The sequence below is a fragment of the Triturus cristatus genome, chromosome 7 (assembly GCF_964204655.1).
Source record: "Triturus cristatus chromosome 7, aTriCri1.1, whole genome shotgun sequence".
Taxonomy (NCBI): Eukaryota; Metazoa; Chordata; class Amphibia; order Caudata; family Salamandridae; genus Triturus; species Triturus cristatus.
The window spans coordinates 277,746,888-277,771,440 of NC_140590.1; the positions used below are offsets into that span (position 1 = coordinate 277,746,888).

Sequence of the window (24,553 nt, forward strand, 5' to 3'; positions counted from 1 at the left end):
AGAGTGGAAACACTCACGCGTAATGCGTAAAAGTCAATAGCAATAGTACAGTTTAGAAAACGGTAGATTTAGGACACTTCCGGAGTAGCTAGGAAGTTGAGACTTGAAAACTAGACACTAGGATAGTCACTATCCTGATGAGCACCGGAGTACCCAAGTTACCTAGCCCACAGGCTGCGGGTACATAGGGGTGAAGATGCGTCGTTTTCGTCGTCGACTCCTATGGATGCCTGAAGAAAGATGCTGACAGGCAGTCAGTGAAGAGTGTCCGGTGGATCCCAAGGCTGGGATCAAGAAGAGAAGAAACCTGCAAGCAGAAGGGACAGAGTCAAAGTCACTAGCCAGTGACCACGTGGAACCAGGAAGGAACCAGGCGATGTCGTGAAGATTTGCAGGTGAAGGTGAAGCTTGTCGCTGCAGCCAGGAGGACCAGGAAGCATCGAGGACGACCAGGACCAGGAGGCGAGCTGTCCCACGAAGGCTCTTGCTGTCGGCGGCGTCGAAGTTGGACTAGGACTCACCAAGCCTTGGCAAGCGGAACCCACGAAGAACGAAGGACTTGCTTCTGGTGCAGACCAGGAAGGTCTGGGGAGCCAAACCAGCGCAGAAGATTTCAGGGTGCGTCGTCACAAAGGCCACTAGCCAGCGGGCAAGCAACCGGACAGACGCGGCAAGCAGGAAAATGCTGAAGGGCCCCACGCAGGACTCGTGGAGTGTGGGGGGCTGATCTTCGGTGCAGATGGTGCTTGGGGTTGGGGCTTCTCAATCCCCGGTGCACAACTTCGAGGGTACCTCAGAAGCTGCGCTGTAAGTTACTAGCCACTTTTCCCAGGTAGCCGGTCCCACGTCGCTCGTCGCCTCCACGGATCTCAGCTCTGCTGCAGATGTGGATGAGGGTCGGAGAAGTCTGGCAGTCAAGGCTCTGGTCGGGCTCTGCAGTCGGTTCCTCGTAGAACGGTCGCAAAGCAAAGGGTAGTCTCTTGATGGTGCCTGTTTGCACAGGGTAGCCACTCCTTGGCTACAAGGGAGATTCTTCAGTCTTCTTCTTTCGTCGAATGTCGAAGGTCCAGAGTTTCTGTTCAGTTTTGCAGGTTCAGGATAATCTAAAGTCTTGAGGCCCAACTCCCACTCTTATACTAATCTGGGGGGCTGGGATACCTGCTAGGTCACGCCTTATGGGTGGGACCTGGGAGGGGGTGGTTACACCCACTTCCCTTTGTCCAGTTTCGCGCCAGAGCTGGGGCTGGAGTGCCCCAGCGCCGGTTTGAACGGGACTATGCAAGGAACACCTTGTGTGCCCCAGGCATGTCTCATTCCTTTCAGCCCACCCTGCCCCAATACACTAAAGGCTGTCTGGGGAGGTGCTAGCACCTCCCCAAGCAGGAAACCTATTGTCCAGGCCTCCCTGGCTGGGATCACTCCCAGCAGCAGGAGGTCAGACTTGTGTCTGTGGCAGCAGCATCCATTTTGTGATGCTGAGGCTTTGGTTAGAGTTAAACAGCAAAATAGGATTTTAACATGTCTCTCCCTCTTGAAGGGAGGAATAATATCCTCATCACCAGAAATGGTATGGGGGTATTATTCCAAAGTGTTAGACACCTTACACGACATGTTTTGATAAAGCCAAACCATAGTTACCATAACCGTTTAAGATTATAAGGCACTTTAAGAGTATATGGTAGGCTATATCATAGAACAGCTATAAGGACATGGTTCCGAAAGCTGCAGACAGGCTCAGCTCATGCTAGAGCACCATCTCACATGTTACCAAGCACTCTGCCTCCAGGATTGTTAAGGCCTGCCATAGGAGTGACTGATAGGTACACATGTGTCTATATATAAGGGTAGATATAGGCATACTATATCTAAGCAAGGGGTGATTACACGACCTTGCCCCAGCTGAGTGATCAGCCAGTTGTGTCTGATTGGAAGGCCAGACCAGGGGTGGCATAATACATGCTGCAGCCCCTGGGAGGCCTAGGGTACACCTATGCCCTGGGTACCTAGGGTACACTGTACAGGGTCCAATAAGGTGATCCTTACCAATTGGTTATGTACCTAGGGTACATGGAGTCCATTTTAAAGAGAGAGCAGACAGCCTGAGACCCTGAATGGCAGGATCTCAGGCCAACTAAGTCGAAAAACCAGCTAGACACTAGGCAAAAAGTTGGGGGTAACCATAGTCAGATATCCACCTTCCTACACAACCCCCCCCCCCAAACGAAAGGAGATAAGGCTGGCCTTGACAAGGTAAGCCTCTATTGCCTAAGTGGCCATATAAGGAAGAACCAGCACTGGCATGGTTACCCCCTGTCTCATGGTCCACTAAGCAATCCCTCATCCTAAAGGTATCATAGGGTCTCCACCAAAGGGAATCTCTACCTTGGGTGTGTCTTTGCAAAGTAAAAGGCTGGTGTTGAGATGGAGTACTGAAGTGAGTGTCCTCAAAGTGAGGCCTCAGCTTCCTCCAATCATCCTCCACCATGGATGCCTTTCTTTCTTTAACTGAGTTGCACTGTGCTCTCAGGGTCAGCCTCTGGCTACCTAAAGCTGGAGGCTGGGTCCCTTTTGTGGGCTTACTGGAGGGACAGGTCAGGTTTGGGGCCCTAAGGTCCCAGGTTTGCCTGTGCCCAACAGAATCCCTCTGGGGGAGGTCCCTAACTACCTGTAAAGGGGATCCCTCAGGAATGCTTTTACCCATCACCTGGCTAGGGCTACTAGCCAGGCAATCCTCATTCTTTTGATTGGGGGGTTCTTGTGGACAGGGGCCCTCTTGGGGTCCACTGGCCTCCCTGACCTCTGCAGCCCTGGGCTGACTGAGGCAGGGTAGAGAGAGGCAGGCTACCTGCACCAGACTGGGTCCCACCTTGGAAGGGGCCACTGACATCAGAGGCTCTGCCAGGCCAGGCCTGGCTACCTCTGGGGCAGTTCCTTCACAAGGGGTGAGGTCAGATCCCTGAGGAGGCTGACCTTTTCCTAATGTCTGGGGAGAGGGAGACTTTTCTTCCTCCCCACTACTCTCTGTTTGTGTGGAGTGATCCATAGTTTCAGGCTTCACTACACCTAAGTCAGTCTGAGTATGGGCTGAGACCATTACAGCCTTGCCAACCTTTTCAGGAAGGCCCTCAGTTTGTGTTTGAGCTGTGACTGTCACAGCTCTGCCAATCTCTACAGGGAAGTCTGTCTTTGCCTGGGCTGTGGCTACCACTGCCCTTCCAACCTTTTCAGGGAGGAAATCTACTTGGACAGGGGTTGTGACTGCTACAACCCCACTACCCTTTTGTGAAAGGCCTACCATTTTAGAATGGGTGTCTTGTTCAACTCCAGCCCAAGCTGAGAGTTCTAAGTCATTCCCCAGTAAGCAGTCCACAGGCAAGGTTGGAGACACTGCCACCCTTTTGGGGCCAGTGACACCTCCCCAGCTGAGACATACCTCTGCCATGGGATGACTGTTCTGGTTGCCATCAATGTTAGTTACCTGGTATGAGAAACCAGGCAAAAGCTGCTCAGAGGGAACTAGCCTATGGGCCACCATAGTGATGCTAGCTCCAGTGTTTCTGTAGGCCTCAGCTTTTCTACCATTGATGTAGGGTTCCTGTCTGTACCTACCCAAAGTGTTGGGACAGGCAGTGAAGTTGGCAAACCCCATGCCACCATCACAGACAAGAGTAGCTGCTGTAGGGGAATTGGCTAAGCCAGAGTCCCCCTGTGTTCCCCAAGAAAACCCAACCAAATTTTTGGGGGCACTCCCACCACCTGGGGGATTACTGCTGACAGTAATAGGTGGTGTGACAGGAGTAGTTGGAGGAACAGTTTTGGTTTTAGCCTGTGGGCAACTGCTGTCAGTTGTCCAATGCCCAGGAGTTTTACACACATGGCAGTAAGGCTTTTTAACTGTGGTAGAGGAGGGAGCTTGGGACCCACCACCCTGTGTGGAGTTTTGGGGCCCTGAGGAAGATTTCTCTTTTGTTTTATCCCCACCCTTCTCTTGAGGCTTGGTGGTATCTTTCTTTTGGTCACCACCCTGATTTTTAGGCCTAATCCTGGTCCTGACCCATTTATCTGCCCTCTTTCCCAATTCTTGGGGAGAGGTCAACTCTGAGTCTACCAGGTGTTGATGGAGAAGCTGGTTCTGACAATTACTAAGGATCTGCTCCCTCATAATCAAGTTGTACAATCCTGTATAGTCCTGCACCTTGCTGCCATTTAACCAACCTTCCAAAGCCTTAGTGGCACAATCCACAAAATCAGACCAGTCCTGTGTCTGTGTCTTCTGGGTGTCTCTGAACAACAACCTATATTGCTCAGTGGTTAAGCCAAACCCATCTATCAGAGCACTCTTCAGGACTTTGTAATTGTTTGCATCCTCATCACTGACTGTGAGGAGCTTGTCTCTACCTTTGTCAGAAAAGGAGAGCCACAAGATAGCTGCCCACTGACTTTGGGGTACCTGCTGTACTTTGCAGGCCCTCTCCAAAGCAGTCATCCATTTGTGGATGTCATCCCCATTCTGATATGGGGGGACTATCTTGCTTAGGTTTCTATGGTCATAAGACCTATCCCTATCTCTAGGAATGTTGCTGCCACCAGTGGGTTCTGACCCACACAATTTTTGCTCTCTAGCCAGAGCAAGCTTCTCTTTGGCAAGGGCAATTTCTTCCCTCTGAATCCTCAGATTAGCTTCCCTCATTCTGGCTTTATGCTCCTTTCTCTCAGGTGAAGTCATTCCCCTGTGAGAGGAAGCATTAGAGATGCTAGAAACATGGGAGTGGATGGATTCCCTTGAAGGGGATCTGTCCCTCCTGCTTCTCTGTGAAAGCCTACTTGGGGGTCTGTATGGGGGGACCCCATGCAAACTCCCATGTAAACTTAGGTTAGCCTGGCTAAGTCTTCCTACTTGGCCCTGGCTGTCTACCTCTTCATCTGAAGTCTCCTCTGACTCCTCTGTGGTGGGTAGACCCTCCTCTGTGCCTAGGGCACCTGCCTGAGATGCCTTAAGAATGTCATACTCCTCTAGGAGTTGTCTTAACTGAAGGAGGGTAGGGTTTGCACCCTGTTTTATTCCTCTGGAGGTACACACGTGTCTCATCTCCTGGAATGTTAAGGTATCATATCTAGAGGGGATCTTTTGCAGACCTGATCCTCCTGAGAGAGCATCTACTTGATCTCCTCTCAGAGACATGATCTAGTGAGGGTGTGGTGTGTGCACCTACCTACACTAGTTGTATCTACTAAACCTCTCTAGTAGTTGTAGTCAGGGTGTGTTACTCCCTTCAACCTACAACTACAAAGTCCAGTAGGACTTAAGTATTATAATCTATGTTATATGTACCTAGACAATATCTGTGTGATCTTTCAATGTAGTATCTCAAGATTACAATGGTATTACAACAGCAAGCTCAGATCCCAACCGCTGCTCACCAATGTGAGAAGTTGGCCTGATGTATGATGTCACTAGTTCTAGTGTACAACTTATATCAGTCCAAATACCCTTATGGTGATTGGTTGTAAAGTCAACCTTATAGACCAGCTATCCTAGTGGTAGCATGGACAAGAGCAGTCTTAGGCTAAACTCTGAACGGCATGTGAAGCCAGCTGTGATACCATATATAATCCCTTGAATACCAAATGAAAGGACACCACAACAGATATATATATAAAATAAAGTGTATTTATTCTAAGCAAACCCTCAGCACTCTTTATGAGATTAGAGGTAAGTACAACACAGTCTTATTTATGCATACATTAAGTCACACAGGTAAGTAATACAGTTAGGCCCTAGGGGCCACGCAAACCATATACTAAGTAAGTGGTATAAGAATCACTGTCACGGAAATAGAATAGGCCTAGGCCTAGGGAATCGCTGGGGCTACACTACACTAGCGTTAGTTAGGAAGTGGGAGGCCCACGGGATTCGTGTGCAGAGTGGAAACACTCACGCGTAATGCGTAAAAGTCAATAGCAATAGTACAGTTTAGAAAACGGTAGATTTAGGACACTTCCGGAGTAGCTAGGAAGTTGAGACTTGAAAACTAGACACTAGGATAGTCACTATCCTGATGAGCACCGGAGTACCCAAGTTACCTAGCCCACAGGCTGCGGGTACATAGGGGTGAAGATGCGTCGTTTTCGTCGTCGACTCCTATGGATGCCTGAAGAAAGATGCTGACAGGCAGTCAGTGAAGAGTGTCCGGTGGATCCCAAGGCTGGGATCAAGAAGAGAAGAAACCTGCAAGCAGAAGGGACAGAGTCAAAGTCACTAGCCAGTGACCACGTGGAACCAGGAAGGAACCAGGCGATGTCGTGAAGATTTGCAGGTGAAGGTGAAGCTTGTCGCTGCAGCCAGGAGGACCAGGAAGCGTCGAGGACGACCAGGACCAGGAGGTGAGCTGTCCCACGAAGGTTCTTGCTGTCGGCGGCGTCGAAGTTGGACTAGGACTCACCAAGCCTTGGCAAGCGGAACCCACGAAGAACGAAGGACTTGCTTCTGGTGCAGACCAGGAAGGTCTGGGGTGCTTCTTCTTTGCAGAGAAGCGGGAGCCAGTCTGGAGGAGCCAAACCAGCGCAGAAGATTTCAGGGTGCGTCGTCACAAAGGCCACTAGCCAGCGGGCAAGCAACCGGACAGACGCGGCAAGCAGGAAAATGCTGAAGGGCCCCACGCAGGACTCGTGGAGTGTGGGGGGCTGATCTTCGGTGCAGATGGTGCTTGGGGTTGGGGCTTCTCAATCCCCGGTGCACAACTTCGAGGGTACCTCAGAAGCTGCGCTGTAAGTTACTAGCCACTTTTCCCAGGTAGCCGGTCCCACGTCGCTCGTCGCCTCCACGGATCTCAGCTCTGCTGCAGATGTGGATGAGGGTCGGAGAAGTCTGGCAGTCAAGGCTCTGGTCGGGCTCTGCAGTCGGTTCCTCGTAGAACGGTCGCAAAGCAAAGGGTAGTCTCTTGATGGTGCCTGTTTGCACAGGGTAGCCACTCCTTGGCTACAAGGGAGATTCTTCAGTCTTCTTCTTTCGTCGAATGTCGAAGGTCCAGAGTTTCTGTTCCGTTTTGCAGGTTCAGGATAATCTAAAGTCTTGAGGCCCAACTCCCACTCTTATACTAATCTGGGGGGCTGGGATACCTGCTAGGTCACGCCTTATGGGTGGGACCTGGGAGGGGGTGGTTACACCCACTTCCCTTTGTCCAGTTTCGCGCCAGAGCTGGGGCTGGAGTGCCCCAGCACCGGTTTGAACTGGACTATGCAAGGAACACCTTGTGTGCCCCAGGCATGTCTCATTCCTTTCAGCCCACCCTGCCCCAATACACTAAAGGCTGTCTGGGGAGGTGCTAGCACCTCCCCAAGCAGGAAACCTATTGTCCAGGCCTCCCTGGCTGGGATCACTCCCAGCAGCAGGAGGTCAGACTTGTGTCTGTGGCAGCAGCATCCATTTTGTGATGCTGAGGCTTTGGTTAGAGTTAAACAGCAAAGTAGGATTTTAACATGTCTCTCCCTCTAGAAGGGAGGAATAATATCCTCATCACCAGAAATGGTATGGGGGTATTATTCCAAAGTGTTAGACACCTTACACGACATGTTTTGATAAAGCCAAACCATAGTTACCATAACCGTTTAAGATTATAAGGCACTTTAAGAGTATATGGTAGGCTATATCATAGAACAGCTATAAGGACATGGTTCCCAAAGCTGCAGACAGGCTCAGCTCATGCTAGAGCACCATCTCACATGTTACCAAGCACTCTGCCTCCAGGATTGTTAAGGCCTGCCATAGGAGTGACTGATAGGTACACATGTGTCTATATATAAGGGTAGATATAGGCATACTATATCTAAGCAAGGGGTGATTACACGACCTTGCCCCAGCTGAGTGATCAGCCAGTTGTGTCTGATTGGAAGGCCAGACCAGGGGTGGCATAATACATGCTGCAGCCCCTGGGAGGCCTAGGGTACACCTATGCCCTGGGTACCTAGGGTACACTGTACAGGGTCCAATAAGGTGATCCTTACCAATTGGTTATGTACCTAGGGTACATGGAGTCCATTTTAAAGAGAGAGCAGACAGCCTGAGACCCTGAATGGCAGGATCTCAGGCCAACTAAGTCGAAAAACCAGCTAGACACTAGGCAAAAAGTTGGGGGTAACCATAGTCAGATATCCACCTTCCTACAATAGTCCATTCTGAGACATCTTGTTTAAAGTCTATGGTTCTGAGCAGGCATAATTTAGAGGGAGAAGTAGTGGTGAGATCTGCTGGGAAGGACTTTGTTAATATCATCCCAAATCTGACTAACACTGTTGGCTTTTCATGGTGGGTTATGGTGTTGTAACTTCTGTATTTTCTGATGATTTGTGTAGAGTGTAGGGGGTTGTGGTAAGAAGGTACGATCAGGGAACCTTGTGATCATACATTTGAGCCTTCCCTTGATTTTTAGTTTCCTTCAGGCAAGTGACATAGTGTATGTAGGTTATTTGGGTTGTGGGTATTAAATGTATGTATTGTTTGTGATCTATTGTGTGGTGTTGGTGTTGTGGTTGTATTTGTTTGGGAAAAGTTAGATAGTTGATGGGGAGATTTATTAGTAGCTAAAGTTACCAAGTGTTTGCATAGGAGGGGTGTGTAATTAGTAGAGGTGGAGTTTAAGGGATTATTATTTCATAAAGATGTTGTAAGTGAGAGGTTGCTTGCCTGTAATTCTTATGGTTGAGATGCAGAGTTTTTGGCTCATATTCATCTGTATTATGGCAGTCTGGCGTTGTCTTTATCTGGCAGTGTGTTTCTCTTGTTTCTTGGCAATTGCGCAGTGTGGCTATCTAGCAGCCTGGTCCAATAAAGCAACACTTTCAATGTTATTGTTAATGTTTAGGTTCTTTTGGAAGTCACTGCCCTTCAATATCGAGGAACTTTCAAATTCATGATCCTCCTCAGCACTGAGACCCCTCTATGGATTGAAGACCCTCTCTCAATATAGAGTAATCACTCTGATTGTCATAGGCCTCCTCTCATGAGTTTCCACTCTATGTCATGGGTCTTAAACAATGATGAGGCTCAAATCCCTGGCCTCACTAGACGTAGAAGTTCCCTCTCAATGTTGAGAGCCAAGGGAAACTGTTGACCAACTAGCCCTGCATTGGCTATCCATTTTTATCCTTAGTCCAGTCGAGAAAGCCGCTTTTCTAACTAGGACAACTATTGCACAGCACAAAATTATTGTTGAAATCTTAATTAAACTCAAACTGATTTCCACTGTGGTGTCATTTTTGCCAAAAATAGAGTCTCTAAGGGGCTAAGGTAAACAGACTTATTTTAACCCCTAGTGCCAGACAACAAGTTTTAAACAAAAGACAATAGAAATAAAATCGAATAAAGATGCAAACTGGGCCATAAAAAAACAGTGAAGAAATTGCTGTGGACACGTCACTATGTTCGTGGATCCTAGTCACAGAAACACAAAATGAACAACTTTTGACTACTGCCGTATTTTCTAAGCAAACCCATTTCCTGTGTGACCCACATAGTCCTATTTCATCATTAATATTCACAAATACAGAACATGCTCTCCAACTATTTATAATCAATTATGAAAACAAAATGGCTACTTTAAGGGAACCTCATTTTTATTTTTTTTCAAACATGTAAATAAATATTAAAATCCTATTGAAAAATCAACAACGGATTTAAAAACACATTGAGAGCATTTTTAAATCCGTCGTTGATTTTTCAATCGGATTTTTATATTTATTTACATGTTTAAAAAAAAAAATAGGGGGCCCGATTCACAGACTTAGCTTAAGACAAAATCCTAAACTTACTACCGTTTTGGTATTCACAGAAGGCACTTACTCATTTTGGTATTCACAGAAGGCACGAGTCCTAACTTTAGGACTCCTAAATGCCTTCTGTGAATACCGAAAGTCTTAAAGTTAGGATTTTTCTCAGTTTAGGAGTCCTAAAGTTAGGAGTCCTTACTTTACTACTCCTAAACTGAGAAAAATCCTAACTGTAAGACTTTCGGTATTCACAGAAGGCATTAAGAAGTCCTAAAGTTAGGACTCCTAACTTCTGTGAATACCGAAATGAGTAAGTGCCTTCTGTGAATACCAAAATGAGTAAGTGCCTTCTGTGAATACCAAAATGGTACTAAGTTTAGGATTTTGTCTTAAGTTAGTTCTGTGAATCAGGCCCAGGATGAGGTTCCCTTAAAGTAGCCATTGTGTTTTCATAATTGGTTATAAATAATTGGAGAGCATGTTCTGTATTTGTGAATATTAATGATGAAATGGGAGACTGTGAGTCACACAGGAAATGGGTATGCTTATTTCCCACTTTAATTGACAATGTAGGAAAGAGGTAAGTTACATGCCTGCTTTAAATCGCCACAGAGGAAGGTGTGCATTAATACTAATTGCTTGCCTTACGTTACAACACGTATTATTCTGGTAACTGCTCATTTGCATCACCATATATAGTGTAGAATGTGATTTGCTTACTACACTTCAATATAAGGAAAGCGATCTGCTAGTAGCTCCCTGCTCGACAAATTTTCTGAAAAGTGCCATGCTGTCTGCTATCGTCAGGGCCACTGGAATTATGTGGCAGAAGAGGACCAAATTATGAAACAGGATTAACTAAATTGTGTGGCAAGAATATGCACATTATGTAGATAATGCAGCATAATATGTGATAGTTTCACGTCATTATTTTGTAATTTTTAAACATGGCAATACTGTCTGGGGAAAGATTTCACCTTATTAGTAGCAATTTAATACCCAAATACAGCAATAAGCAACTGAAAGATGACCAGTGAACCGTTGTGGAGGGATTTCCAGTGCGCATGAACACGTGTCGCCATGTTCTCAGTAACTTTAGATCTATCTGCCCTACATTTGTTTTTCAAAATCTGGTGATTAGGCAGCAGATGATTAATTATGTGGCAAATGCAGGTAATCTATAAATATGGAATAAAAGCAGAGGTCACAGAATCACATAATTCCAGTGACCCTGGCTATAACCAGTAAGATAGCTGAGTGTGTTAAGCACTCACTGCTTGCATCTGTCTGTAGCATACAAGTCAAGGGTTATTTGGATTTATTGAGAATTCTGTAGGCCTTTCACCAGACGTTTTGCTCACAGGAACAAGCATAATATACAAGCTTTAACAGTTGAAGTCTTTTACTTGGAGGTACAATGGTGAGAATCGGTCTTTTGAATAGTGTGATAAATGGAAATATAGACATTATAAGGAAGCACATTTAGGAATGCTTTTACTATAGAATAATATTAACAACTTGTTTTACATAGGACCCTACACTGCACTTCTTCTAGTAATAGGCACTAAATTTAATAGTTGTAACTATAACCCAATTGCATTGTATTCAACAGGCCAAGCTACTTAGATTAGAGCTTGTGACTTGTGAATTATAGCAACTGTAAGCAACGCAAGATAACTCAATGATCACCAGGTCACGGAGTACATATTTATACCACACGTGGATGGTGAAGGAGGTGGGATAAAGGTTTCATGGATGTGGAATACGCAATTGTGTTTAAAGCGCAAAAGAGTGATACTAAGTTGAGGTTGGTGGGTTTTCAGAGCAGAAAAATGAATATGTCAAATGCTTCTATGCCAACAGACCTGATTTACATTTTTTAAGCCAAAAATTGCTTCATTGTAGCTGTTTCCTGTCTAAAATTGCATTTGATTCAATCGTCAAATGAAAAAGTAATGCCACCCGATTTTTCAAAATCTCCCTCCTTCTATTTTTAAAATGTTGGCATGTGTGCAAATGATCTTAGCCAAGATGTGTGCACAGGACTGTGGGTGTAGCAAAGAGCTGGAGATTGACAGAATGCAGGTAACATGATGGAATTATATGTTAGACTAGCTAGGGGAATAATGTGGGTCCAGAGCAGCCAACTGAACTTTTCGTCCTTTTTGATAAAAAGTGTACATATATAGTCAGTGCTTAATTTGAGCCAGTGGTTTCCAGTGCTCGACACGGCCACTTAATTGCTGGCACTTAATTGCCTGAACCTGCACTTCTGACAGCTGCCACATGGTGGCGCTGTTTGTGTGATTTAAAGATGAGCAGAAAAACAATTGTTTGTTAATTCAATATACATTAACAACCACTATTATCTGCCACCCAAGTCATTCTTAAAGCGTTGGTGGCCTTGAACAGTCTGAATTGTCACACTTCAGTGTGATGGTTAGTAGCTGTGTGAGTACAGTGGCAAGGTGTGGTGCAAACTGCAGTGGCCTCCTGATGAGGGCTCTGGCACTTATTTATTTTTACAAATTAGACACTGATCATAGTAACACTTGTTCTCAAGTCATTTGCAAGACTGTGCCAGCAAACGCCTCGTTAAAACACAAGTTATTCATATCCTTATATAAAAAGCTCAGTGCAAACTTATGAGTAAGAATATTATAGTAGAGTCTTTATTAACAACTGGGACAAGCAGCAAACTTAGTCATAGTCAACGTGTCAAAAGGTCAAAAGTCACCCATTCTCAGAGATATTACTTGTGTGAGATTCTTCTGCATGGTAGGATCTTCATTGATAGTCATAAAGACTTAACTAGTCTGGCCCATTTGCTTAGTTAAGATACTTTTTGGTTCTTTTTCATTCCAGATGATGACGATGATGACGATGATGACGATGAAGACGAATACAAAACAGGCTCGCTCTGCAATTACTGTGCCTTCTGCAAGGTAGGACCACATTTCCAAATCTTATTTCCCTTTTTGTGGTGCCAGACTCTATGTAGGAAAAAAGCTGCGAATCCCACTCAAAGTCCCGTTCCCTCAGCGGTGGGGCTTTTTAAAGCTTTGAGACATAGGGCTAGTCTGTTGAACGTCAACCGGTGTACGCCAGCCCCACCATGCTGCCTCAAGATTTCATTATCCAGAACCATGAAGATCAGGATTATAGGCGGCGCTTCGACTGAACTGTAGAGCCCCTCACCCCCTCTCCCTAGCGCCTTGAGACCCTAACGGGTGATTAGCCGTGCTCTATAAGAATCCTGATTGATTGATAGGCAGTGGTGCCAGAATAACCAAGGGAACAAATAATTTTGGCTTCACAAATGACTTTGGTACATTTCTGTCCTAGCTCGAGTGCTGGGCATCAGTCTGGCACTTTGACAATGTTTCCAAAGGTGAGTGAACAATAGGCCTGCTGTGGAACTGGGCCACAGGTCTGTGGTGGGACTGAAGCATCTCCCTTTACAACCATCATGTCTCACGCCACCTTCTATGAGCCACTCCTATGCCAAAGGCTGTCCTTCCTCTTTCAAAAAAGACAAAGCTGCCTTCATGTTGATCATAAACTGCACTACATCAATACAATCTGCCCACGACTTCTAAAGAGAAATACTCCTGAATCTGAAAAAAGAACAGAACTGCGTCTAAATACTGGTCTAGCAACACCCTGCAGTCCCTAAGAAGACATGTAGCATGCCCGTGCGGAGTTGAATGAGACAGAAACCTTTCATCGTAATCCAAAAAGACGCCTACAGGAAGCCTTTGCATCACAACAAATCAAATTCCAGATATCCCCCACCATCATGTAGGATAAGTCACCGGTCACTCACTAACAGTCTCACCAGAAGATATGCCACTAAAGCACACAGGCACCACCTCCTGGACTCTCTTGATAAATGTTTGAATCTCTGGGCTAGAAAGAAAAACATCCCTTCTTCTGTAAGGCTCCCACAACCGGTGTATGCCTGGCATAGCTAAGGCCTTTTGATGTGACTAAAATGATGCATCTGATACACCTACTATTAGGGGCTTTCATCCAGCACTCTTGTATGCATTATCTGTTGTGTCATTCACATTTCCTTCTGTCTACTACACCATACAGTGGGTCGGCCCACTTCAGTCACTGGCTAACTTCACTGTGAGTGACTGTATACTCATCGCTCTTTCACACATCTTTGAGCACATCCCCAAACAAAGTAATTCCTTTCAGTGCAGGGAATGGTTCGGCAATAAGTGTTTTTGAATACTTCAAAATATTTGTGCCTTCAGGCAATGTATGTTTTTTTATTGGTGATGGCCTGGCAGGTCCCCTAATAATGAAGTTTTTAAAAAACCATGGCATAAAAAGCTAAATGCCAAACTCAAAATGCTGGTTTAAGTTTGAATTTAGCCAAGACCTTTTCGTCTAATTTTATATATGCAAATATTGTATTTACTTGAAAGGACTTTAAGTTATTTCCCGCAGTACCCGTTAACATTCCCATTTTTCTTCCACCCACTACACCATACAGCGGTGGGCAGCCCTCTTCGGCCATTGGCTAACTTCACCGTGAGCATGGTCTGCAGGCCTCGCACAATGAGCACATCCACACAACCGCAGCCCTCTTCAGTGCCAGGGGCTAGCGTGGCAAGGGGTGCTTTTTGAAAAAACAAAAAAATGGTACACTCTTGTGTAGCAGCCAATGTAAGTTTTTTGCAAAACTTTATTATAAAACATTTTTAGATGGTCGCCGTTGCTTGCGCACGAATGAGCACGCATGTACACCCATTTTTATAATGGTTTTATAAGGTCTCGGCAGTGTTGCAATACTTTCATTCCTGATGCTGGACACAGCGCTGATGTGGCAGGCTCCTATCTGCCTGTGGTGGCCGCGCAATGCATGCCGGGCGGTGCCTGCACGTGCAGTGTGCTGGCGCAGCGGCGATAAGGGGAGAAGATGGCTGCTGTTATTTCCACCTCTCCTGGCGCGCCATGATGATATGATGAAATAAAGCAAGCGAAGTAGTTTAGGCTAAGGCTTTATTCAATGGACTTCTTAAACCCCACACAGCAGGGAAAAGCCCACTCAGCACCCGCACTCAGCTCCTCAGACCAACTCCCACACATTCCATCCCCCGAGCTCACCGGAGCTTTGGAATCCCACAAGCCAGGGTGACTCGAGCACACGCTCGAGCACCTACACAACACTTCCCCCTCCCCACAAAAGAAACACAAGATAAATGCAAATGGAAGTAGAGCAAACAAGAAGGTAAACAATAAGAGTATCCATACATGCATTGGCTAAAAATATACACCCTCCAATACAGCATTAATGGCACTAAAACAAAACAAAAAAAACAGAAGAAAATGCACAGTATGCACAGAAACTTAAAAACAAACAAGTGTGATATAATCATCACATTTTTTAGGTTTCACACACACACACACGCCTAGCATAAACCTCCTTCCCTTCAACATTGTTTGTGAAAGTACCCAGTTGAGTAGAACACTCAGAACTGGGTTCAGCATTAGACTCAATGGGAGGTAGAACCATAGTATAGAAAGAGTTTCAGGAGGACACAGTTCTTTAGGAGCCGACACATCTTCAACCCAATCATACTTACACAGTTCTGATCTTTGGCATGTAACATTCTCCTCCTTGACACACCCTTTAAATAATGCAATCCCGTTGGCATTTCAAACCTTCCCATCGTTTAACAACGCTGAATTGAGGGGTTTTAGTGACTCTTATGGCTGACTCTGGGTATCCTTACTCGATTATCAATAAAAACAAATTGGAGGAAACATTTTGTAAGGAAATTGGTTCAGAATTAAAGAACCCAGATGTGCACCCTGTTGGCTATACAGGGGAACCCATTGAACTACTTGGTTTTCGAGAACTCACTTTTGAATTCAAGGAGAGACAGCCATTGTGCAAGCAGTATGTGTCTCTTTCTGGTCCCTGTGTGCTGCGATGGTGGGATCAAGGTGAGCTTGGAATACTTTTAGATCCTAATAGCCCAGATCCCGTTTGGTCTGTGAACGTGGAGACCAGTAGTGAGAATATGTACGAGGACTTTGTACCTACATTTCCTGAAGTCTTCTCTGGAAGTATAGGTGAGCTCAAAGGCTTCTCACACAGAATAATACTTAAGGAGAATGCTTGTCCCTGCATCCATAAGGTTAGGAACATCCCCATGAGTGTCAAAGATGAGGTGATCAGTGAGATCCAGAAACTTGTTGACAATGGGATCGTTGAACGTGTGGAGTCTTCAGACTGAGTCGCCCGCCTTGTCGTTGCACACAAAGCCAACGGTTGGGTTGGTCTATGTGTGGACTTGGGGGAACTCAATAAAACATCTTTGTAGATGGGTTCCCCCTCCCTATGACCTCAGCGCTACTTGCAGAAACCAAGAACATGGAATGGTTTTCCACAATCAACCTGACATCTGCATACCACCTGGTGCTCCTACATAAAGATAGTAAGCATTTGACTGCTTTTGTCACCTCCATTGGGATTTTTCAGTCTAGACGAGTTTCTTTCGGGCTGGCTTCAGCGGCCGCTATGTTTCAGCGTCTCATGTATTTAATATTTAAAGACATGAGAAGAACAAGTTACTTACCTTCGGTAACGATTTTTCTGGTGGATACAGTATCTGCCTGTGGATTCCTCACCTTGGACGCGTTTCAGTTGAGTTGGGGTTCACGACTCCTTTACGCGTTTCCTCCCATACCCTTGATTCCTCGGGTTCTGAGGAAAATTCGCCAAGACCGGGCCCAAGTCATTTTGGTCGCCCCGGACTGGCCAAGAAGGATATCCCCTGCGCCAGCATTCCACGGAACTTTTCTTCCCCAGCATTCCACGTCGACGTGGGCGACGTCACAATACATCGGCTCCGCACGCGACTCCGTACGACGTCATCGGAGCCATAAGAAGCCCACGTCGGCGTGGTGACGTCAGTTCCACCCATTTTTTCCGTGCCTTCGAGGCGAACAGGTGAACCAACGACAAACCCAAGTATACACAGTATATAGAAAACCAATACATATACATAGCATACAAAACAAGGGAATGCTAATCAAACAAGCATTACCTACAAATGTACAAGAGAAAATATAAGCATTTCAAACAAGACTAATTTCATGGTATACAAAAGGTGGACAACGGGGAGGCGGGTGGGTTGGTGAGGAATCCACAGGCAGATACTGTATCCACCAGAAAAATCGTTACCGAAGGTAAGTAACTTGTTCTTCTGATGGATACATCTGCCAGTGGATTCCTCACCTTGTGAATAGATTCCCACAGCAGTCCCCACTCCCGGAGGAGGGTGTCCACCTTTCTATACCAGAAAGTCCTGCAAGACAGAGCGCGCGAAGTGGCCCTCCCTCCTCATCTCAGAGTCCAAGCAATAATGCTTTGCGAAAGTATGGAGGGAGGCCCAAGTCGCGGCCTTACAAATATCTGCCACAGGAACACCCCGGGCCAGAGCAGATGTTGAAGACTTAGCTCTAGTAGAGTGAGCACGAATACCCTCAGGAGGAGTCTTACCAGCCAGGGCGTAGCAGATCTTGATGGTCAGTATTATCCATCTTGACAGCGTGCGCTTGTGCACCGCTTTACCTTTAGAACGACCAACGTAGCCAATAAAAAGCTGGTCATCAACACGAAAGTCCTTGGTCCTGTCCAAATAAAAACTCATAGCCCTCTTCGGGTCAAGGCGATGGAGTCTTTCTTCCTCTTTGGAAGGATGAGGGGGTGGATAAAAAACAGGGAGGGTAATAGACTGCCCCAAATGGAAAGGAGTAACAACTTTTGGCAGGAAAGCAGCCCTGGTCCTGAGAACCATCCTTTCAGCATGTAAGGTAAGAAAAGGAGGTTTGGAACTAAGAGCTTGAAGCTCACTTACCCTCCTTGCCGAGGTTATGGCTACAAGAAAAACCACCTTAAAGGACAACAGCCTCAAAGGACAATTATGAAGAGGCTCAAATGGGGACCCCATTAAAAAGGTTAAGACAAGATTAAGGTCCCACTGAGGCATTACAAATGGAGTAGGAGGAAACATGTTTGTAAGGCCCTTGATGAACCTCAGAACAACCGGAGATTTAAATAACGAAGGTTGATCTGGAAGGCACAGAAATGCCGATAAGGCCGAAAGGTAGCCCTTGACCGTGGCCACAGCACAGCCCTGCTGAGCCAAGGAAAGAGCAAACTGAAGCACATCAGAAAGATGAGCCTTTAAAGGGTCAATGGATCTCTCTCCACACCACTTTACAAACTTAGACCACCTGTAGGAGTATATGGACTTGGTGGAGTGTCGCCTGGCCGATAAAATAACGTCCACCACATCAGGTGGGAGAGAGAAGGAACTCAGGTTGCCCCGTTCAATCTCCAGGCATGAAGGTGTAAGCCCTGGAGGTGGGGGTGTAGAACCTGCCCCTCCGACTGCGAGAGGAGGTCTGCCCTCAGAGGGAGACGGAGCGGAGGGCACGAGGAGAGGTGGAGAAGATCTGTGTACCACACCCTTCTTGGCCAGTCCGGGGCGACCAAAATGACTTGGGCCCGGTCTTGGCGAATTTTCCTCAGAACCCGAGGAATCAAGGGTATGGGAGGAAACGCGTAAAGGAGTCGTGAACCCCAACTCAACTGAAACGCGTCCAAGGTGAGGAATCCACTGGCAGATGTATCCATCAGAAACGTAGTATTCTTCCAAGATTATATTCTTATCATGGGGAAGGACAAAGAGGAACATGATAAGATTTTGTCTGAAGTCTTACATATGCTTGATGTAAAAGGTCTATCTGCAGAGACGTATAAATGCAAACCGGCTAGAAGAAGTGTGACATACCTTGGACATGAAATAAGTTCGAAGGGGTATTCGGCCTAGGTCTGAACTAGTTGATGCCATCAGGGAAACACTTTCACCTCAAAACAAAGAGGAAGTCAGATCCTTCTTAGGTTTGGCTGAATTTTATTCAAAATTCGTTCACAATTTCACAGACAAAATGTTTTGCATTAGGCAATTGCTCAAAAAAGGATGTACCTTTGTATGGTCTAATGAATGTCAGTTGTGTATGGATGGCATCAAAAAGGATATCTGCTCTGCTCCTGCACTCCAAGGATTTGACCCTAAGCTTAGGAGCTTCATCCCTATTGATGCAAGCGGTAGAGGTCTGGATGCTGTGTTGTCCTAGTTAAAAGAATATGGTAATGAATGTGTGATTGCATTCCCTTCCAGAGCACTCACTCCAACTGAGGAAAAGTATTCCGTCATTGAGAGAGAGGCTCTCGGTTGTGTATGGGGACTCAAACATTTTAGACAATTTGTGTGGGGCACATGTGTCACAATGAGAACTGACCACAAACCCCTCACCAAAGCCCTCACGTCCCAAGGTTTACACAACGTCTCCCCCAGGATCTCTCGGTTCTCTGTACAACTCTTAGATCATGTTTATGATATAGTATATGTACCAGGGGCTCGCAACAGGATTGCAGATTTTAGCCACTCGTCGCCATTGATAAGATGAAATAAAGCAAGCAAAGGAGTTTAGGCAAAGGCTTTTTCAATGGACTTAAACCCCAGACAGCAGAGAAGAGCCCACACAGCAGCCCGCATCCAGCTCCAGCTCCTCAGACCAACTCCCACACATTCCATCCCCTGAGCTCACCCGAGCTCTGGAATCCCACAAGCCAGGGTAACTCGAGCACACGCTCGAACACTAACACAACACATGACAGCGGCTCTGCTCTGGTGCGTAAGAGGTTACATGACTTCTAAGGCAGTCATTAAGCGCCCAGAGACGTTGTCCATGAAGCAGTACTAATGTTTTTAATCAGACTTGAAGATCCCAGCAGGTACAGCAGTGTGGCCTTCACTGCGTCAGTGCTGGCAGGTACAGCAACAGCATATTATGCACAAAGGTCCTTAAAAAACATTTATAACATAATGATGAATATAGACCAGGGTCAGTACTATATTATAGGATGTCCAGCCGGACAAACAATTTAATTGTCGCGCCCAAGGACTCCCTCCATTCGGAATCCACTGCCGCCTCGCACTGGATCCGTATTATCGTCCAGTGCCATCTGCCTCCAATCACTCAGGCTCACTCTCGAGCCTTCTCGTAAAGACGAAGGTGCCCTCAATTGATCACCGCGCCGCTTAAAGCCCATTTAATTATCTCTACTCCACCATTATTGAGGATTAAGGCCTTTTCAAGGCAGTATGTTATATTCAGGGAAATAATTATACCGTCCTGATGATGATCCCAATATCGAGGTAAAGGGGATCGAAACGTCGTCGACCTATGTAACATATTTACACGTTAAACCATTGTGAATATTGTTCATGGAAAGCTTGTCTTCTATTTCCATTGACCATAAGCATCCTTTGTTTCTTCGCCTGAACTACTAAATGTCCAAATGTAATTGCCCTTTGTTTGTATGTAGAACGCAGGATAGTGGTCCACTGTATCTCTTTGTGTGCTCTTGAATATGCAGAACAATACTTTGAATTATTAAATTGTTTGTCCGGCTGGACATCCTATAATATAGTACTGACCCTGGTCTATTTTCATCATTATGTTATAAATGTTTTTAAGGACCTTTGTGCATAATATAAAGTTGATACCCAAGGTCCTTAATTACCTTTTGGGTTCCCTTGTTGACTACAAAACAGGTACAGCAACAGCAGCAGACCTGGCGTACTTTCCGAATGGTTCAGCGGCCATAGTGACTAGCTTTGGTACTTTAAGTATGGACCAGAGTTGAGATGTGAGGTACCGGTACTACAGTAGTGGTAACGTGATGGTTTCCCAAAATGTATCTTATCTAAGTATGCCTGCCTGCCTGCAGTAACCGATTAAAGACACTACTCCTGCTACATGCGTTTAACCCAGGCCCGGGTCTAGCGCATGGGCCAGGCCCACCCAAACATGAGCCTGGCCCTGGCAGTGACTGCACGAAGGCCAGTAGTAAATGGCCACTTTCATTTAACACGTTCTTCTGAAGGTTGTTTTTCTTCCTAGGAGTTGCATGATTGGGCCTGGGCTCTCTCACAGGCACCCCCAATCACACATCGCCTTTTAGAAAGGTGGGCTGTGTCCCCGCCCACTCGTGCAGGTACAATTGGGTCACTGGAAGGCGACAAATCCTTTCTTTGGCACCGGGCAACCTTATGTAACCTAAACCGTTCTGCTGCCTGGATATTTCGTTTTCTATTCCACGCTGGAGAATAAAAATGGTTTATTTATCCTGATTCCCCTTTCCTGGCCCTGCAGCTGCTTAGTAGCTAGACTGTGATGAGGAACCAGCAGGTAAAAGAGTGTGTGGCTGGCTATTTGTTCTTCTTTTTAAAATCAGTGAAGGCCCAGCAAGACACATACTTCATGCATGCTTCATTTACAATACAAAATGTCCAGATAACTCTGGTGATTAATGATCCTCCTGGAGAGCCATCCTTTGTCTGTTGGTAGTTTTGAAATGCAGATGAACTGTATTTTATGTGGATAGCTCAGTGGGCTACTGCCTTTGTCACAGAGATTCTTGTGTTACTTGCAGTTCAGAAGTAACAATCCTATCATAGGACAGTGACCTATGAACTGCCATCAAAGAGCTGCATGCAAACCTGAATGGTATAGTTAGAATTTATTTATTTTTTTGTGTTGTGATATAGTTAGAACTTTCAAGGTCTTTCATTAATCTAATATTGCTAAAAAGAGTTCCTTTGGGCAGATATACATTTTTAATAGTAAAGCCAACCCCCAGACCAAACCTTCTTCTCCAGACCCTCTTAAAATATACTGCCCATGAGTATGGATGGCATGTGATTCCTACACCTTGTAATCCTCATTGGTTTATGAGACATTCCCTGTAGACTGATTTACGTACTTGTATGATTCATTCTCTCTGCATAATGTGTGCGTGATGTAAAGTACTGTGACACCCTACACCAGGCACGCAACGCCCATTGGGCTCAAAGGGCTTCAGCCCCCCACATCGTGTGTGGCAGCCCGGGCTGAGACAGATTCCCGGGCACACACACAGCCGCACCTGAGTACTTCAAGGTCTTTAAAAGACCATTTGCTTGTTAATGAGGCTTTGTTGTTTTTCACCCCTTCTTAGAGCCCCTGCATCTCCACTCTGCCTATGGCTGGAAGAATTAGCCCCCCCCCCGAAATTTGGCTTTAGTTGCGCCTTTGCCCTTCACTACGAGCAGCGCTATACAACAAATGAAATGCATATGAGAGAGGGGCTACGGAGAGATGAGGGGGGCTGGTGGAGGGTGGCAGAGAGGGTATCCGAGGAGGGGGTCAGTGGGGGAGGGGCTACGGAGAGATGAGGGGCACTGGTGGAGGGTGGCAGTGAGGGTATCCGAGGAGGAGGTCATTGGGGGAGGGGCTACGGAGAGATGAGGGGCACTGGAGGAGGGTGGCAATAAGGGAATCTGAGGAGGAGGTCAATGGGGGTGCTACGGAGAGATGAGGGGCCCTGGTGGAGCGTGACAGTGAGGGTATCCGAGGAGGAGGTGATGAGGGGGAGGGGCTACGGAGAGATGAGGGGCACTTGAGGAGGGTGGTAGTGAGGGAGTCTGAGAAGGAAGTCATGAGGGGAGGGGCTATGGAGAGATGAGGGGCACTGGAGGAGGGTGGCATTGATGGGATCCGAGGAGGAGGTCATGAGGGAGAGGCCGAGAAGTGTCACTTGCCTGATACTCCCACCTCAGAAACCTCCTCTTCCCATCAAAGGGACATTACATGGAAAAAACAATTTTTGAGAGTGATAACATTTAGAAAGAGACTTGGAAAGAAAATAATGTGTTTTTCTGGCCCTTATAAAACGAAGAAGAGATAAAGGAGGGCCCTGAAGACCTTGCTAGACGTATAAGTGACAGATCGGGCCCGCAGTGGCCAACCCGAGTGCACCCTTGGCCCACCCAAATAAAAATTCCTAGAGCTGGGCCTGGTTTAACCCCATCAACTTCTGCCCCACCGATGGTGAGTGGAGTTCTAAGAGTCTGCAGCAAACAGAGCGAACAGGCCTGAGGCCAAGGAAGGAATGACATGTGTCTCATGCGCTTACACCACACTTTCATCTCTCCACAGCACTGCGACGACTGTGACAAGTGCCCATGTAAAGAAGGCGACGAGAGTGAACACTGCGACAACTGCGAGGTAAGTCCAGCCTGAGAGGCGCCTGAGGAGTGAGCGAGAGTGGGCAGTGCCAGCCTCCTCGCTGAAGTACCCTGCCAGTGAAAGGGCTGAAGCAGTGTGTGAGCTTCCACCGGCAGGACCCTGTGCTTAATATGGAGGACCACCTCTCCAGCTGTGTCCTTTTAGTACAATAGGACCCCTTCACCCACTGTGGCATTTCAGTACTATAGGACCACCTTTCCAGCTGTGCCCTTTTAGTGCAATTGGACCCTTACCTGTGCCAGTTTACTGCTAAAGGAGGACCACCTCTCCAGCAATGATCAACGAGTATTATAGAACCCCTTTTCCAACAGTGCCACGTCAGTATTATAAGACCACCTTTCCAGCTGTGCACTTTTAGTGCAATAGGCCCCTAGCTGTGTCAGTTTACCACCTCTCCAGCTCTGATCGACAAGTATTATAGGACCCCTTCTCCAGCAGTGCCCCTTCAGAGCTATAAGACCACCTCTCCGGCTGTGTTCCTTTTAGTGCTCTAAGAGTCCACCTTGAGCTGTGCCATTTTTCTGTTAAAGAACCCCTCCTCCACCTGTTTCTTTACTGTGCATTTGGAGTGCTTCTCCAGCCGTGCCCTTTTAGTTCAAGAGTGCCACATCCCCAGCTGTGCCCTTTCAGTGCCAGAGTGTCTCATCCCCAGCTGTGTCCTTTTCGTGCTAGAGTGCCACATCCTAGCGGTGTCCTTTTAGTACTAGAGTGTCTCATCCCCACCTGTGTCCTTTTCGTGCTAGAGTGCCACATCCTAGTGGTGTCCTTTTAGTACTAGAGTGGCCCATCCCCAGCTGTGATCTTTTAATGCTAGAGTTCCATATCCCCAGCTGTGCCTTTCAGTACTTGATTGTCACATTGCCAGCTGTGTCCTTTCAATGCTTTTGTGCCACTTCCACAGCGGTTTCTTTTTAGTGCTTGAGTGTCACACCCCCAGCTGTGTCCTTTTAGTGCTAGATGACCACATGTCCAGCTGTGCCATTTTGTTGCAAGTTTTAAATCCCCAGCTGTGTCCTTTTAAAGCAGTGCCACATTATCAGCAGTGCCCTCTTAGTGCTAGTCTTCCACATCAGCTGATGTGCCCTTTTAGTTCAAGAGTGCCACATTGTCAGTCTTGTCCTTTTAGTGCTAGAGTGCCACTTCCCCAGCGGTGCCCTTTCAGTACTAGATTGTCACATCCCCAGCTGTGCCTTTTCAGTGCTAGGGTGCCACATTCCCAGTTGTGCCCTTTTAATATTTGAGTGCCATGTACCCCGTTTTGCCCTTTTCAATGCTGTAGTGCCACATCTGCAGCTTTGCCCTTTTAGTGCTAGAGTGCTACGTCCCGAGATGGACCTTTTTAGTTCTGGACTGCCACATTTTCAGCTAGGCCCTTTTCGTGTTAGAGTTCCACATCCCCAGCTGTACCCGTTCAGTGCAAGAGTGTTACATCCCCAGCTGTACCTGTTCAGTGCAAGAGTGTCACATCCCCAGTTATGCACTATTAGTGCTAAAGTGACACATCGCCCACTGTGCCCCTTCAATGCTAGAGTGCCAAATCCCCGGCTGTACCCTTTTAGTGCTAGAGTGTTACACCCACAGCTGTGCCCTTTAAATCACAGAGTGCCACATTTCTAGTGGT

At 46.6% G+C, this 24,553-nt stretch overlaps 1 protein-coding gene across 2 annotated transcripts in view; it reads left to right on the plus strand.

The window, feature by feature from the left end:
* The window catches only part of LOC146809414 (uncharacterized), a 114,991-nt gene that overhangs the window by 73,884 nt on the left and 16,554 nt on the right, over positions 1-24,553 (plus strand). The window contains exons 2-3 of one of the 2 annotated variants that reach the window (XM_085616253.1): positions 12,631-12,710; positions 22,843-22,911. In XM_085616253.1, coding sequence (XP_085472379.1) covers positions 12,631-12,710; positions 22,843-22,911 — 149 coding nt within the window. Of the gene's footprint in view, positions 1-12,628; positions 12,711-22,842; positions 22,912-24,553 lie in introns of both variants that reach the window. The other variant, XM_085616254.1, reaches the window with a different exon arrangement.